Source organism: Ochlerotatus camptorhynchus, unplaced genomic scaffold (genome assembly GCF_037179485.1).
Source record: "Ochlerotatus camptorhynchus isolate MF236.1 unplaced genomic scaffold, CSIRO-AGI_Acam_v1.1 ptg000151l, whole genome shotgun sequence".
In the NCBI taxonomy this organism is placed as follows: domain Eukaryota; kingdom Metazoa; phylum Arthropoda; class Insecta; order Diptera; family Culicidae; genus Ochlerotatus; species Ochlerotatus camptorhynchus.
This window is the reverse complement of record NW_027040641.1, coordinates 223,425-241,892: the sequence shown is the minus strand read 5'-3', so window position 1 is coordinate 241,892 and position 18,468 is coordinate 223,425. Positions and strand designations below refer to the sequence as shown.

The 18,468-nt window shown below is 41.2% G+C and overlaps 2 protein-coding genes across 6 annotated transcripts in view; both read left to right on the top strand.

Moving 5' to 3' along the window:
• Positions 1-18,468, top strand: part of wge (winged eye) — a 217,439-nt gene that overhangs the window by 198,451 nt on the left and 520 nt on the right. For 3 of the 5 annotated variants that reach the window (XM_065221974.1, XM_065221977.1, XM_065221978.1), the window contains 6 exons: positions 96-298; positions 365-3,346; positions 3,399-3,621; positions 3,785-4,410; positions 4,478-4,654; positions 18,300-18,461. In XM_065221974.1, the coding sequence (XP_065078046.1) occupies positions 96-298; positions 365-3,346; positions 3,399-3,621; positions 3,785-4,410; positions 4,478-4,654; positions 18,300-18,461 (4,373 nt within the window). The remainder of the gene's footprint in view (positions 1-95; positions 299-364; positions 3,347-3,398; positions 3,622-3,784; positions 4,411-4,477; positions 4,655-18,299; positions 18,462-18,468) is intronic. The other 2 variants (XM_065221976.1, XM_065221975.1) reach the window with 2 other exon arrangements.
• On the top strand, positions 13,906-15,022 carry LOC135701207 (putative nuclease HARBI1). The gene is made up of 2 exons (XM_065221966.1): positions 13,906-14,677; positions 14,884-15,022. Exons 1-2 carry the CDS (start codon positions 13,923-13,925, stop codon positions 15,020-15,022), a joined length of 894 nt encoding a protein of 297 aa, XP_065078038.1. The 5' UTR covers positions 13,906-13,922.

The following is an 18,468-nucleotide window of genomic DNA, read 5'->3' as shown; positions in this document are numbered from 1 at the left end:
TACGCCACTTAAACGAAAAAACCATCCATACATACACCCACACAAACCTCCGTATGCTTCAAACAACCATAACCAATCCATCCGCCACTGGATAGATAAAGTCTACATTTCTTGTATAGAACCATTCCCACAGACGGTGGTATGGCCATCGTACCCTCAGTCGACGGCTGCCATGCAGCCGCCGCACCTATTGCTCCCACAAATGTCGCAGCAGCAACTGCAGCCTCCACCGCTGGCACCACTGCAGATGCTCAGCTCCGACTATCTGGCAACCGCCAGCAGTACAACTCTGCATCAGGTTAGTCTCGATCTTGGCGGCAGTCCATTTCTATCGATACTGATTCCCTCCATCTCTTGCCTTCAGCAACAGCACACTCAAACTCATCACAGTACAAGATACGTTGCCCTAACTTCCGATAACAACAAGCGATCAAACAGCAACAAATCTACGTCTAGCGGCGTCCCAACGTCATGCCACCCGAGCATACCGATGCCAATACCTTCGCATACCTTTATCAAAATCGAAGACTGTAGCGGCACGGCCGCTTCCATGTGCAACAACTCCACCCAACTCTACCAAGAACAGGAGAAAACCATTCAAACCGCAACGATCGCGACCTCTCCAGACATAGCCCCTCAGTTGCTGTTCCAGCAGGGCAATCTCATCCAGATCACTCCCTCCGCCAAGAATACAGCCAGCTTACTGGAGCCACCTGCAATCATGCCGGCCATAACTACAGCGTCCGCCAACCCAATTACTCCTCCTCCGTCTACCGTGTCAGCTTCGTTAGCTCCAAGTCCCCATCAGCCGGAGCTTCCAGCCGCCACCTGCTTAACCCCTCCTCCAGACCAGTCCATTTGTCACAGTGAAGACGTCGAGGCGCCTCCTGCTCCCGAAGTTCAAGACGCAAACATCCAAACCGATACTCCCATCATGAGCGAAGACGACAACACCGTTGGCACCGACGATGGTCCTCACCAGCAGTATGCCTCTAATCTTACCCTGCCGACGAATTCATCGGAAGAACCTCACTTTCCCCATATGTTCTCGTCACAACCATCCATCGTACCAACTCAGTTGCACCAGTCGTCCGAAATGTTGTGCCATAGTATCATCAACAATAGCGGCGATTCCGCCATTGAACCGGACATGTCCACCCATTCGTCGTCCGGAACTAGCCTAAATCTTAGCAATACCAGTAGTACAAACTGTGATCATACGGATGGAATGGAAGGCGAAGACAACGCCATACCTTCCACAGCGTCCGCTGTACCACCCGAAACCACTCAACCACTCACCGTGAGTGCCAACTATGGCCTACGGATACCGAAACTTGAGATGCTCTCCCCTGTCGAGAACCCAGTTCCCCACGAACCGGAAGAATACCACCCAGCGGAACCCAGCCAGCAAGAACACCCCGTGGATCTCAGTGGACTCGAACTACTCTCCCGCAGCATAGAGGTCTTCCAGAAAAAAGCTTCCATGATCAAAAAAGAACCAATCTCTCCCCAACTCCCTCCAGAACCTCCTCAACTTCTTCCACTTCCGCCCCTAATCCCCTGCGAGCCTACCCTCCATCGACCGGCCATTCCGGAAATCAATCCACCCCATCGACCATCCACCCCACAACCCGCCGTTGCAACGCACTCCTCAGTCACGGATGCTTTCATCCGCAACGATGAACCCATGGTCGGGCTGAACCTGCTCTGCGCTCTAGCCGAGCAACGCTTCCAAGAGGAAGGCATGTTCAAAAAGGACTCACCCGCTATCAACTTCTCCCCATCTATGTCGCCGGCAGAGGATAAGCTCGACCAATCAGCCGAGTCCTCGTCGCCTCCACAGACCATGCCACCGCAGGCAACAAGCCCGGAGATTCCGTCGCGGAAACGTAAGCACAAACATTCCAAAGATTCTCGGAAATCCAGCAAAAAGTCCAAGCACGACAAAGAACAACGAAGGGAACGCAAACGGAAGCATAGCTCCGATGCGAACGAAGATGACGAATTCGGCGGCGAGCTGAAGCAGAGTTTCACTCGAATCAAGGCCAAGCTGGAGAAGTGCGGCTGTATCGATGCAGATGAACAGGATCATCAGTGCCGCAGCAAAACCACTTGGCCATCGACAGCCAACGAGCTGTTCAGTGTAATTGAATCCGACATGAAGGAGAGGCTAGTGCACATTACGAGACAGTGCGAGGAGAAAAAACGAGAACTGGAGCAGATGAGTACGACTTCGGTAGCAAAGGTCAAACCACTGACGGCTATGGTTCGGATACCGGACATTGGCAAATCGTATTTTGGAGGGTTCAGCTCCAGTTGCAGTGGGCTGTTGAATGGAACTTCTACTAGTGGAACCATCAGCAATGTTGCCCAACCGCCAACCTTGTTGGCCCCAAAATTAAGTACAATTCCGGCCTTGTCTCCGAATTTCTCATCTTCATCTAACTCGACGACATTCATTGAGTTGCCAAAACTCAGTTCGGACACCGATTCCAGCAAGCAGGAAGACGTGGATTCCAATTCCATCGAGAGGCTATCCATCTCCAAGCGCAAAGGAGGTATACCCAAGAAGCATGACGACATCGCTCTGACGGAGACAATCGTTGCGAAGAAACCCAAAAGTTTAGTCGGATACATTCTGGCATCGAAGAACCGCATGGGAGACAGCACTGTGAAAGAATCTGATCATCATAAATCATCCCATCATCATCATCACCATCACCATCACAATCATCGTCAACAGCCCGGAAGCAATGTGGCAGCGAGCAGTAAGCAACAACCGGGTGAAGTCAAACAGAAGAAATCACCGATCCATTCGTCCAAGTTTGAAAGCACGGCAAGCGATGACACGAGCAATCTGTCCGATAGCTCAACAAAAGTGCAGATCAAGATCAAGTCGCCTGCCTTCAGCTTCGAGGACGAAAATAGTAAGCCATCAGATGCTGCCTTCTCCATCTTCGGAGGCAAACCGCCGATCTTCGATAAAGTGAAGACGTCACCAATCAGCAGCACTACAATAAGCACGCTGAAGATGTCTCCGGTTCAGGCTGTTGTGGCACCTATGAAGCATCACCATTCGAAGCATAAGAAATCTCGCAGTAAGGAACGCAAGCGACGCAGTTCCGAGAAAAAGCGAATCGATCTGAAGTGTTTGCTGACGAGCGATTACCTGAACCAGAACAAGACCCGGGTGTTGACCGCCATGGGAGGTCTGTTCTACGCGGGATGCTTGAGTGCTGTTCAGCCACCGGATATCTACGCCGTCACGCTGGACGGGGAGCGAGGAAACCGGCCGCACATCATGTCCCGGGAAGAAGTGCTGCGCGACGCGGTTAGTTGTGATTTAGTAAGTCTTCGCGAGGGCCTCTAAATTATGATTGGTAACGTTTGTTTTCCAGATTCTTGAAGTTGCACCGAAGTCAGTGGAGGAGATCATTCCGGGAACTCGACTCTGTGCGTACTGGAGTCAGCAGTACCGGTGCCTATATCCAGGAGTGGCTGCGGAACCGACGTCTCCCGATCCGGAAAAGCGGTACATCAACGTAGAGTTCGACGATGGCGATAGCGGAAGGATCGCTCTCGAGGACATCCGTTTTCTGCTGAGTGACTATCCGATAGTCGGTAAGTTGACAAACAGGTTCTACTGTAGTTTAGTTCGTAAGACTCTAGCCCTAAGTTAATCCTAAGTTGATCTCTAGCGGCCTTTTTTCGTTGATTTTTGGAACTTGTTTTTCTTTTTTTTTCTCGCTCCATTAACACACACTCAACACCGACGCTAAACCAGAATACGATCCAAATCCTCTTCTATCGCTAGGCAAGAGAAAACGCCAGCCAAGTGTTTCGGAAGTGGGTACCACGTGTACGACCACGGCCGGAATGACAACGGCTAGTGTTCCGTTGGCCGCCACCACCAGTAGTACAACGACGATCACTACGACCAACTGTTTCGCAATGGTCAGTGATCGAACAGACAAACGGGTTCACGATGAAGCGTACCGAGAGGAACGCCGACGGTTGAAGAAGATCCGCAAGGATAAACTTCGCCGACTGGCAGCGAACAATGCGGAGCTGTCGTCGCACAAGCACAAGAAGAAGTCCAAGTGCAACGACGAATACTGCAAGCACCGGAAGCACAAGAAGCGAAGAAAGCACAAGAAGCATCACCGGGAACACGATGTTCCCTCTTCGCCGGATCCGGCTGCAGCCGGTTCGATGGATGATGACATATCGCAAGGGGACAGTGCATCACAGGCAGCGGGACCGTTAAGCCCGGCGTCGGTGGTGGATGTTTCCATTCCGGAGGACAAGCCCGACGAGAAGGAGGTGTTCAATCCCAGTTTGAAGGAAGATACGTTGACCGAGAACGAGGAAGCAAGTTCATCGATAACCGAAAGCTCCGGATCGTACTATGTAAGTGTTCCGTTTGTCAAACGGCTATGGAATTGTCAGTTCATTTGTTTATTTTATATCCGTTTAGCAACCGAAGAAGTCATCGACGGAGAAGAGGCAATCGGCGGAGAATAATAGCAAGATTGCGGCGTTCTTGCCGGCAAGGCAACTTTGGGCCTGGTGCGGCAAAGGGTACCGGCGGTCAACCGGACGCGTCAAGAAGCAGTTCTACAAATCAATTCAGCGCGGAAAGGAAACGATTTCGGTAAGTTTTTCGACATATTTTGGTTATTGGATTGTCGACCTGCAACTGGATTCAGTGCCGGCGTAGGAGTAGGAGTTGCTGGGGTATTCTAAAAGAAATGAATTAGCATAATATCAACATCAGCCGGCGCCGGTGGTGTAGTGGTAAGCGTGACTGCTTTCTCACCCCAATGGGTCTGGGTTCAATCCCAGTCGAGGTCGGTGGGATTTTTCTGAGGCATAACAATCTCTGGTCACGTCTTCCTTCGGAAGGGAAGTAAAGCCGTTGGTCCCGGCCAATGTGTGTTGATGAATAATGGGTGCGATATCCTACGCAGGTGTGGAAGCTGCCTTCCTGCACATTCGATTGCCGTCAAATGGATGGCAATCGATGTCCGTCGGTGATTGGCACTAGATTGCGGAACAGAGACCGACGTTAAATAAAGGAAAGTAATATCAACATCAACGTAGAAAGCCACCGTCAATTTGTTGCGTCCATTGTGAAATGCATATTCTTATAAAAGATGTTTCGAGTTGCTCATGAATGCATGCTTTGGCCGCTTTGAACTTAAAGAAAAGTACTTTCTCCACTGAAGTTCTGTAAGCAGTGTTGGTAAAATATCAATAAATCAAATCTCACCAAAGAACAAGATCACGCTTGATTTTCGTAGACAAAAATCCACAAGCAAACAGCTGCGGTTTATATTGCAAGCTGTGATATCAAGGTAACAAAACTGCAAATCTCACCAAACTGGGGTGAGATTGGATTTTCAAGAATTTTTGCTTTACAGCCGAACGCAACCGAATTCTTCCATAACGGCAGTCGCTTCGAGTCTGCCATCGGCGAAGAGAAAAAAAGTCGCGTTAGCTTTACGGAGCCGATAATTCATTGTTCTTTGTTTGTAACAAAATTCACTTAATTCTATGTTTAGTAGGAGTTGGGCCGAATACTCGCGGCTTACCCGAGGTTAGGCGGGTACATTGTCGAAGGATAGGAAAAGAGGAGGAGCTTGGGGGCAGGGATGCGTTGTCTCATCAGAGCGATGTCGCCAGTATGAACGGTAGTGTGGTTCTATATTCGTCTGGAGTTCGACCATTGCAAATTATTGACTGCTTGATTATTATGAGCGAGATTATAAGGTAAAAATTTTTATGAGTCTTTTAACTCTGGCAAAATTTTAACAACTGTCAGCAGACTCAAAATGCCTCTGAAATTATAAAAACAGAAAAAGGCACAGTTAGCTTCATATAATCATAAATCAAAAGTAATGTAAAAGAATCAAATTATCAAATTGATGACGCCATATTGGTTCGTTGTGTATACCTGAAAATCACGTAAATCTCTTTTCGTGGAAATATCTAAATGCCAAACACACTGACACAAATACTCTAAATCTGCACGGGAAAAAAAGAGTTCCCATATTCGTGAACCACAGCCGTGAACCATAGTTCACGGTGTATATTTGAGAAAATTTTGTTCTGGATAGCTGGCCGTGATTTTTAGTTCACGGTCCGTTCCCGTTTTCGGGAACGGATTTTTTTCCAAGTGAACATACGGTCGATTTCACCAACATGTTTAGTGAACATGACGTTTAATGCAGTTAAAAGTTACTAACGTCCCGTAACATTTGAGAATCAGTTACGTAATATTTAAGGTAAATCAGACGTGAATGTTTTTTTAGAATGTACCGAACCAAGAAGATTGATGATTAAAGGTTGAGATCAAACTGCAGACTCAAGGGCTCAAGAAACACCCTAATAAAAATACCATAAACGAACGATAACCCAAATGATTGAACTATTCCACAAATGGTTTGGATGATACCCCGAACACGTCGTTAAGCAAATTAACCATAACATTTTTATTAGGGCAGTGAAACTTCCGTAAAGGTTGTCAATTCGTAAAAAGATCCTAATGCCGTTTGCAATGCCTTTGTATTTTATATGGACTGTATTAAACTAGAACCGAAACGCACCCCTCGCAATGCTGAGTTGCAGTTTCATTGTTCGAGCCAGTGCTACAAAATCTCTATAATACACGGTGATATTGACAATTCACTCATTTGAGCTAACAGTCACAGTCAAGGCAAACCATGTCAATTGTCAATGACAATGCTGTCAGTGACGAACATGTATAGATTTTTATATTAACTAAATTTTTAACGAAATTAAATGATTTTAGCAACACAATTACATGGAGTCGTTAATGTGAACGCATATACGTCCTGAACTGCTTGACTAACATTAATGTGACACAGAATGTACGATATTACACTTTTTGTGACCAGGATAATCTTGGTCATTGACGAAAAAATGAATGAGATTTTGACTAAGGTTTTTTTGAGCATCAAATCTGCAAGTGACTATGTGACGAACTATTTTGTCAATATCGCGCGAAAGTCTGTCAATGACAATGACAAATCTCAGCACTGGTTCGAGCACTATTTTTAACCTGTTTCAAATTTTTTTGGATGTATTTGTTGAGCTTCATATAGTCAAAGCCACTAGCCCAAGGGGTAGGTCACTCCGCACACCAATCTTGGGTCAAAATTTTTCTCAGTGTGCTGCAAGTGTGCCGCAGAAGTGCCGATTGTGCCGGTCACACGGAGAAACGAAACAACTCGAAATTAAGTTATTGAAACCAGTCAAAATTGAGTTCTTCGCGAAGAATCCAATTTTAAGTACTTTGCAAAGACTTCGCTTTGAGTAAAATGTACCTGTTCTTCATTTTAATAAAATTAGGTAAAAAGATTGTTTTTTTTTTGTAATTTTCTTGAATGTGCTGATCTGAATTCTTCCTTAATCAATATTAAATGCGTCCTTGGCCTGAGGGAAGGTGTTTGGTTTTTAGTTACTCTTTAGCAGCTCGTTTTGAAAACATGCACCAACGAGTCCCAGCCTCAGTCTGCCAGATAATTCGATTCTTGTCTAATCCGTAGGTGAACGCCGGAGATCTTTTGAAAGTCGCGGATTCTGAAAAGTTTGCAAACGAGAGAAGATTTAGCAAGTGTTTGTATTTCATAATTTACAAACATACCAAGTAGTGCAAAAGTTAAGTAGTTTCCACAATCGGATTATGGCTTCCGAAGAACCTGTTGTCAAGACGGTGCATTAGTTAGGACTTTTAGGACCTAGAAATATATTTTACTTTAGATGTTTGGACATTAAATTACCTTCAGCAAACAACCTCCCTCGCATGCTTCTCCAGGCTGACGATAAATATGGCGCACGAGGCAAGTAATTTTTCACCCAAAATAAAGTCTAATCGCAACAATTCATTATAAGTTAAAATTACTTTTCACTGAGAACAAAATTTAAACCAAAACAATAGTGATCTATCTATCTCAGTTTTGAGTTGTTTCGATTCTCCGTGCATAGAGCAAGCTGTGATTCTTTGTAAAATACGTATATTTGGCAACCCGGTATTTCTGACAGCTTGAATTGAATTTTTTGGCCTGGCTGCTGAGATACGAGCTTACCGATACGATTACGGTGCTGTGTGAAAAGTTCATCTTTTTCCTAAAGCCTAGTATACAGATCGAGGCGAAACGAAATTTGAAGCACGCGAAAAATCATGAAATTTCGCTAGCGAAAAAGGTTGTGAAAAAATGTTTGTGGAACATTTCCCTTTTTTCGCAGTTTACAGTTCATGTGAAACGAAATCGATCAGTTTACACCTCCGGTGAAGTGAAAATCTGACAGATACGCTCTTTCTCGAAACGTCAACTTTTCGCATAGCTGCTGCTCTTTCCGCGAGCGCTGCATGCGCGAAAAAAAAATAAACGTAAGCGAAAAAGATGCGATCCACAAACGGACCTCCGGAAGATCCGGATCATCCGTAAAGGTAGTCAATTCGTGGAAAAGATCATACACACTTGGATTTTTTTGCCGAGCGAAGCGAAAATCTCATACAAAATACTACATTTTTCACCTGCGTGAAAAACGCAATTGGCAAATATTTCGCTTCGCTTTGAACTGTAAACAGATACGATCCAGCGAAATCTAATGTTGTGGATCGCATCTTTTTCGCTTACGTTTATTTTTTTTCGCGCATGCAGCGCTCGCGAAAAGAACAGCAGCTAAGCGAAAAGTTGACGTTTCGGGAGAGCGTATCTGTCAGATTTTCACTTCACCGGAGGTGTAAACTGATCGATTTCGTTTCACATGAACTGTAAACTGCGAAAAAAGGAAACTGGAAAATGTTCCACAAACATTTTTTCACAACCTTTTTCGCTAGCGAAATTTCATGATTTTTCGCGTGCTTCAATTTTCGTTTCGCTTCGATCTGTATACTACACTAATAAAATTCCACACATTTTTATTGACGAATTTCCATGTGAAATTCCACATGATTTTCATGTGACCATACATAAACAGAATCCACCCAGAAGCACACATAAAATTTATGAGTCAAATGAATAGTATCTGTGGTTACACATGGCTTTTCTGTTTACACATATTAAGTATGTGTCCGACACATAAATATCATATGTTGATTACATTGCAAAAATTCATGTGTGGGGCACATAAAAACATTCTTTGAAATTTTATCAGTGTAGGCTTAAGCTCGCAGCACAGTTCGACAAAAAATCGACAGTGAGCATGCATAAGGGCGTATACGCGATGATCGATTCTCTTCATCGATTTTCTTTTTGCATTGCTACATGTAAGCGCGAAACAATTTTCAAGAATTTGTTCAATGCAGAGTTGTAACAGGTTGTATTGCGAGGGGCACGCACTAGTCTTTCAATACTACGCAGCTTGCTGAGCAAATATTTAAAATCTTGCAATTACTGCATTAATTACTTTAAATCTAGATAAACATTTCAAAAGGTCCTATCTGCATTGATCGATTCTCTTCGTCGACTTTCTCTTCCGTTAATAACTCAGCTGCAAAACCTTTCCCTGTTGTATTGGACGTTTTGGACGCTAGATAAGAAGCTCCTTTATCAAACTATGTGGTAGAATTAGCGCGAAATCTGTTTACATAGCAGTGGTTATGAAAAGAGAAAGTCAATGAAGAGAATCGATCAAAGCAGATAGGATGATTTGAAATGTTCATCGAGAAATAAACTCTTAATTTCATTAAATACTTGAATTACTGGCAGCAAAATTTGATACATTAATTATTTTCACAATTATTAAATTATTTTTCATTACATTAATTATCCTTAATTATTTGTTAACTACTTTCAATACCGCTAAAAGTATTGCTGATTGCATCTGAAACTGGACTGTCCCAAAAATGCAAAAAGTATGATAAAAGTGCACGTTTCCGCCAAATCGTTTTGATGTCTTCGGAGCACTTATTGCTTGCATCATAAGGAATAAGTGCACTGAAGACACCAAGACGATTAGACGTAAACTTGCAGTTTTATCACACTTTTTAATAAGTGAAAACGAGCTTATTAGTCCAATTTGGTGTGAAACGCGCAATATATAAATTCAAATGATTACTGTCTTCAAAGTATTTAAATTACTACGAAGTATTTTAAATATCACACACTCATACCTCACGGATAGAAATCTCCTTATACCTTTTGGCAAATTTCTATTGCTAATTATTCATAAAATGTATAAGTCAACTAATAAGCAGACGCCTTGCAAAAAGTTAATGAATATCATGTGTCAAATAAAATGTATAAGTGGTCACACATACCTTTTATGCATTCTTATAGGACCTATGTGGTTTGTCTTATGGAATGTATAAGGGTGATGTTTTGGCAAAAATGTATAAGTGAAACACATGAATAAAATAATTGATTTTCGTTTCGTGCTGGAAGGGCGCGCCCCTCGTTGTATTGGCTATCAAAATCAACAGCAAACGCACCGATAAACGTTAATCGATCATCGCGTTTACGCCCTTATGCATGCTCACTGTCGAAATGATGTTAGCTTGCGCCTGAAACAACACTCATTTCTGGATCAACAATAGAAAAGGGCCCATCAGCATTTGTAAACAAACCGTTCCAAAGCTCTTCACTCACAAAGCGAAGGCCACCCACGCAAACCAACATCATCATCGGATAGGGGAAACTTCTACCTACACTACGCCTACGCCTTTTTAATGCACCACCAACGTAGAGTGCGCCACACGAGTTCGAGAAGAAACGTCAACCAAACCGCTTGTTTACATCAGAATAACTATTTTTCACAACGCAAGTTAAAGCATTTTTCATACAACATCTTGCCAATTTCCATCGGTAATTGTCGTATTGTACGATTCTCCACAGATCTGAACTGATTTGTACCTTAACTATTCACACACAAGAAATCCGGAAGATCATAACCACTAAGGCACTTTTCTAATTTTCCATTTTTCTCAACAAAAATATTCCTGAACACCAACAGGATCTTTGCAAAAACGTTACAGAAATAAATTTTTCAACTATAGATTAAGTTTTGCAGCATCTCAGATGAATCAATTTCTGCTCACAACACTCTTTTTGACGTTCTGCTATTCACCACTAGAGGTTGATTCGATCGTTTAGTTCCCATTAAAAAGGCCTATTCGCGAAAGAAAAAATCGATGAAGGTAATCGATCAACAATGATAGGCTCTTTTCTCGTGTTGCGCGAGAATCCTGCGTTTTTCAAATTTTTTTTTAAACAGCTTGCTCTTTTGGGACAGACCTAAGAGAAGAGGTGACAATTAGGTTTTGCACCGTCGGGGTTAACCTCAATCTGATGACAGTTCAGTGGTACTGTTTACGTGGACTTAGTCGATTTTTTCTTGGGTAGATTTTCTGGATAATTTTTCAGATTGCAGTGAGCTGTAAACCACACTTTTGCAATGTCCACGAGCAACATCCTTTCACCACGCATTTCCTCAACAATTTTCAAGTTAAAATTCGGAAATTTTAAAATATATTTTTTCGAAAAAACGACTAAGTGCTTGTAAACAGTACCACTGAACTGTCAAAAAGGTTCAGCCGTTTAACACTGAGTTCATTTGTGACGTCACGCTGCAGAACCTAATACGGGGGCAAAAATGAACCACTTTTCTGTCATACGTGACCCAGCTCGGGATTGGCTGATTTGATGTGCGTAAGATACACGGTAACCGCAATATACCCAATAATAACTACAAAGTAAGCATTTTCGAGGGAAACTGGGACTACCCATTAAATGAGTAAAATTTTACCCATTTATGAGTAATTACAACTACAAAAACAAGTAGTAAGTATTCATTTTTGAATAACAAATAATCATAAATGGGTAATATTTTTACTCATGTAATGGGTAGTCCCAGTCTCCCTCGAAAATGCTTACTTTGTAGTCATTATTGGGTATTTTGCGGTTACCGTGTAGAGATAGACATAGATAAAGATAGAGATAGAGATAGAAATTAAAGAGTAAGAAGCCAATTGTCATCTCTTCCTCTTAGGGACAGACAAACAAGGATTAATAAATTACACCACAGACAAACAACAGTGGAACTGACAGCTATAAATCTAGAGTGTGTGAGTGATCTGGTGTTAATGGTGCTGAATGTAAACATAAACAAAGCAGAAATTCATATGAGAATAGACTTCTCTGACGTTTGTGAAATGCACAAGTATTAGCAACAATCAATACGAAACTAACGATTTTAAATTGGCTCACTACTTGACTAGCCTATTGGTCCCAAGCAAACGATCAAAGGACCCCATTCTAGTCGAAATTCTAGTACTACACAATGTTTGTTTTGATTCGCTATGAAAGTTTGACAGATAAAATGAGGGGTTAGTGGATTTTCCTATGTTTCAAGGGATGAATCGATTAGCTTGGGACCGAAGAGAGTAGCAGAGCTGAGCCAAAAAGTTGAGCACGTTATTTCGGGACCTTCTAGTCTTAGAGTTACCTTTATGGTAGTACCGCCACCTGCGGCGCGCATTGTCAATTCCTATGCGTTTGACGTTTACACACTACCGCCATCTAATCAGCGTACTACCCACCCTCGTACCCACCACAGTGTACTCAACAGATGGCGGTAATGTTTTAGCGACGATGTTCTACAGTGAGAAATATTCAATGTGTTATGCCTGTTTGTCTGTGTTACAAATATTAGTGCAAGAAAACCTTTGAATTTACCTCAAGTTCAGCACTAATACTTGTGCAATTCATAAACGTCAGAGAAGTCTATAAACTGCCAGTTCTAAAGTGATCTGTCAAAAGTTTTTGGTAAACAAAAAAGTCAGCTGATCACAACTGTCTCTTGGACAGCCTTATTGACTAAGCGCCACAGGTGGCGGTACTACCAACTAAGTCATATTTAAATTGATCGTTAATGTGTGTTAGATAAACAGCTTACGAGTGTTATGCCTGTTTGTCTGTGATTATACCACATGATTTAAATTTGATAAAAGCAATTTGGATATGGCAGACTTAGCTAAGCTTAGACTGACTGTACATATCAATGGTTGCTACTCCGTGATTGATCAGAACCAGGGAAATTGTACAATAAATCAACTGACTGGGGTTGGGGGTGACCTTCCCCTCTCATTGACAATTAGGGTGCAGCAGGGTTTAAAGAAAATTGTTACTTTTTTCGAACCCAAATCCCCAGTGATTCTTATATGCCCCCTTATACTATCCACACTGAAACAAATCGACATGTACCGTTTATTGGATCCATCTTATAACATAGCAATGTCAGCAGATTTATTCATTCTATGTGATGATTGATAGATTCCATTGGATTATCACTTAAAAACTATGACTGCGATATAGAATGATTTCTATCGTAATTTCACATACTTAGTACTTGATAATACGTTGCTTCGAGCGTGGTTAGCGATAGATAAGATGTATATGAATATTAGGTCATATGAATAAAGTGAGTAAAAGCTTTTACTTTGCTAAAATCCAAACGTCAAACCTTTTACTTGAGCATTTGCTCACGTTGATATGACAAAAGCTGAGATTTGAGTATTTAGTTTTCGAACATCTAAATCCATATGAATAAAATTGTAAGAACCAAGTATATACTCAATTAATCCTGAGTCACCTGTTGAGCATGCTCAGATGAAATCGAAGTGATGAACTCGCGTGTTTTGTGAGTGAAATATACGGTATAAAATGTACTTGGGAGATTTTGTTAATTTACCATTTCCAATGGTAGTTGACGTTGACGGTATATATCAAAATCAGAATCGTTCAGTAAAGATTTATAAAACTCGGCGAGTGGGAGATGATGATAACTTCGAGGAACTCTATCGGTTTACTCGAGAAAATGTTGACTTTTTGGCGCAAACATTTTTGGAAGATAATTCAGAAACCCGAGGTGGTGCATTATCAAACAGACAAAGGATGAAGTGTTTTTTAAGATACGTGGGTGATCCCGGATTCCAGGTAACATTTAATTTTTGTGAAAATGAGAGCGCGTTTATACATTGTTTAATTCACCCACAGGTAGGTGTGGGCGAAGATTTAGGCGTCCATCAAACTACAGTGTGCAAAACGATATGGTCCGTTTGTAAGGCGATCGTCGATAAATCAGCCGAATGGATACACTTTCCTAATACAGCGGTGGAGATGGAACAAGAAAAGAAGTCATGGCAGAGAAAATATCGATTCCCCAGCGCCATAGGTGCCATAGATTGCACTCATATTTTGATCAAACGCCCAGGTAACTACAAAGATGAATTTGTCAATAGGAAAGGATTAAACTCCTTCAATGTACAAGCAACATGCAATGCTACTGAACAGTTTACAAGTGTTGATTGCGAATGGGCTGGGTCAGTACATGATGCTCGAATATGGAGAAATTCTGATATCTTCGATATCATACAGGACAATGCATCTGGCGCACTTCTTTTGACTGATGAAGCTTACCCACTCACCCCATGGATGATGAAACCATATCGAGATCCTGTAACATCCTCACAGAAAATGCTTAACGTGATTCACACAAGGGAAAGAGTAATTATTGAACGTGTTTTTGGTCAAGTGAAACAAAGATTTCCTATCTTACAATCAAAGGTACGCGTAAAAACTGAAAAAAATCCTCGCATGATAGCTGCTTGTTTTATTTTACACAATGCAGCAAAGTATCTAAATGATAGGTGTGTGACTTACCTCGTTGAGAGATGGTCCGAAAGTGAGGGAGTTGTCCGTGCGTGTTCATTGAAGCGTTGCCATCGAGCTCGCCGTATAACGGCATTGAACTGTAACGGCGCTGACATCGACGAGCTGGACGCACGGCTTGCTGACTAGTTAAGCGTCAAGTTAAGACCCGCTTACACTAGCTCTAACATATGCCACACAATAGGGACTTTGAACTAGATGAGACTACAACGTACGACATAGCCGTTCCTGCATCAACCGTTATAGAAAATACAGCGCTACAACGAGGACAAAAACGCCGTGATGCTATTGCATCATATTTGCTAGGTGACCATGTTTGTTAAACCAGGAAAATACAAAGTCTTATACTCATGTATAACTAAAAGATTTTTGTTTTATTTTTGTTGATGATAGTAGCCTACTGTCTTACCTGACTAATAAGGAATATACGTTTTGCACGAGTACCCCAGATACAACGTGAATTCGTCTTATCTTGCACTGCAAACGCTATGTTCAATTAGACGAACTATACGTTCTAAATGTACTCATGCATAACGTATATTCGTTATAAGTCAGGGTGCATTGTAGTAGTCTAGGAATCTTCAATCTTCCGTATCTTCAACAACGTTAGCTTTCTTTTGAGCACCAACAGCTCCATTTCTTTCTCGTGGCGCTCATTTTGTTGGGTCTGTAATTGCGCCGTGTATTCCTGTTGAGCTTTTATCAGTTTGAGTTGTTTTTCAAGAATCGTTTTTTGACCGATGCTTTGAATTGGATGTCTTTGTCGTGTCATCTGAAAAGAAACCAGAAATAATGTTCTAAATAAGTTCACAGGATTTGTAGATAATAGACATAGACATGTAGATCAAGTCCATACTGCTGTTATACGTATTAGTCTCCCACGTTTCAAGCAACCATTCCAGGCGGTAGCGTTTGAAATTCCTGACATTGGAGCAGTTTATAATGGTAGCATTGGACTTCTAGATCATGTGCATAGAAATTATAGATAATGGGCCCACCTGTTTTCTGAGAACACTTCCATGTAGATCATCTGGGGATTCGTCTTCAGAAGTATTTTCATGTGGAGATATCTCTGTAGTCTGCGAAGTAACACTTCCACTTTTCGCCGAGACCCCAATCGAGACACCATCTGAAATAAAAAAGCAAACTTTGAATTAATCGTGAAGTTTTCTTTGTTTGTAATTACTTAGTCCATCGGTACGTTAAACATGTTTTTATGAATAGAAAACAACATATTAAATAATTTAAACTAGTATTTACAGTAAGTGATTCTTCGTTTGCCAAGTTCAAATTCACCGCTACTTCAAATTTTGCGACCTTCAACTTATTTTAACAGTAATTGTACTTACATGAACGTTTGCTAGTACTGGGGTTTTCGACTCCTCCCATTAAATCAAAAAACTTTCTTTCCAACTCGTTCAAAATAATTTTTCGGTTTCCAGTTTGTCTACGATCCGTTTTTACCTTGATCCTTTGCTTCATGTTGTTGATTTTCTTCATGACTTGCCGAACAGTCATATTGATCCCGTGTTGGACTAGCATCTGGATACACACTTCATGCATGGCAGTTTTTTTCTTTTGCTTCATTTCCGGCACTTGAGATTTTTCCAGCAGCGTTTTTCCGAAGGATATCAGAATATCCACGAACTTCGCATCTTGAATACTTTTTTTCTCAGCAGTTGTGCCTTCCGTTAGAGCCTGGTTCCCATTTTCATCATCCTCACCTAAAAATAATGGAAACGGCGTAAGTTATAAATCATTTTTCAGTACTGTGGGGAAAAAAAATTCTTACTCTGATTCTGATTTTCCTCCAGATATTCCTCGTTGAAGGAATCCTCAGCCATTTTCCCGTAAAGCTTCTTCGGGCACTTCTATTTTGCATCCAAAAATATTCCTTCTATCAAAGAAAATCAAATCAAAACAAACAGCTTTTTGACAGAGTAAAGCTATGTTCGAAATTCGAACTTACTCCGAGTAAAGTACAACTTTATTCATACGAATTTGAGTAAATGCTCAAACAGATTACTTTCCTCAAACTGGGTTGCTCATGAGTAAAGACTTGCTTTTATTCATATGACCTATTGTCTGATATATTTCATGGTGAAAAACTGGTGATATGTAATGGGTGGGAACAGACATCTAGAAACTAATGGAAAATCATATAAGTTTGCACTATGAGAAAATTCAGTAAAATATACCTGTTTTCATGATGAATATTGCTCACTAAAAGATATATCTTATAAGATAATCATGAATATTTTATTGGAGTTGTTTTAACGATTTTTGACGTTTGTTGACGTGTAACCAGATATGTAGAAACTATTGGACTGTCATTTAACTTTGCAGTATAGGAAAACATGTATATCTCATTGGAATAGTTTCCTTTGATTTTTGAGGTTTAAAGATTGTAAAAAGATCTATCCCAATCATTAAATAGTCATATGGATTTGCCTTTTAAGAAATCCAACAGCAAACATTTGTTTTGGCATGGTTTTCTGGGATGAATATCGCTCCCAATAAAATACAGCTTACATGTTTGTTCTTTATAAATTATGGAAAAAATTTTCAACGATTCTATCGTACACTCATTTAAATGATTAGTCGAACTAAATATTGCTAACAACAATGATACTGTCTTATATATGTCTGATATAATCTTTGTTTGTTATTGTTTCATAAGATAAAGGGTTCCGGAAAAGAATGTATCGATATTGAAAAAAAATGATTCTACTGCAATGTTTACTATGCTAAGATTCTAATTGTAAGCCTTCTACGGCTAATTCAGATTCCAGCATTAGTACTAGAACTTCATGAACCAGTTTCATGAACTCTTATAATGTAGTCGTTGTTTTATTGCACACAGAAGCATTAAGAAAGATTTGAATACACGACGCCACTGAAACGGAGCATAAACTTGTCAGTGTTATTTTTCTTCACTCTAGCAAAACGAGCATAACGTTGTACTACATTCCATGTCAGGAGAGCTGTTCTTACTTCATGCTAATTGAATGAGCTCAATCTAGAAGTCAGCCGTGGCCCAGTGGAATCGAGCGCAGACACCGAAAGCATCACACCTTAACAGTTCTGGATGGAATCCCAAATCAGCAACAGTTAAAAAAAAAAAAAGACACAACTGCGAAAAAGCTTCCACTGCCTGGTGTTTATTTTTCGATCTATTTTTAGAAATCGATTAAATATATGTGTCAAAGAAGAAGTAAATTTTATGTGATTTTCATATAAACTTTACTTCGATTGATTTATGACACATATATTATACTGTGGTGAAAAGTAAAGCTTATGCAGTTAATTATCATAATTTGACCGATTTGCATTTATCATATGACGATCATATAAAAGTTATCAAATTATCAGCATTGTAAATGCATCAGATATTCATAGAGAATTTACCTGACACATTTTCAATCATATCATTTTTAATGGATTATCTTATAGCGCAAATTTATTAGACTTCCACATAACAGGAATATGTCAAATTGGTTCAGTGCAGTTGATTGTGGGGTGGCCAAACTGCCCCATCTCCCCCTACGTGGTTATGAACGAACTTCACCTTAACTGTTTCCTTCCTTTATCCATTTCCAGGTCGGTGACAGTGCCGTGTTCCTCTCTACCGGTCGACCGGACCGACCCTACATCGGTCACATCGAATCCATGTGGGAAACCTCCACCAACAACATGGTGGTCCGCGTCAAATGGTTCTACCACCCGGAAGAAACCGAAGGATGTCCCAATCTGAAATATCCGGTAGGTC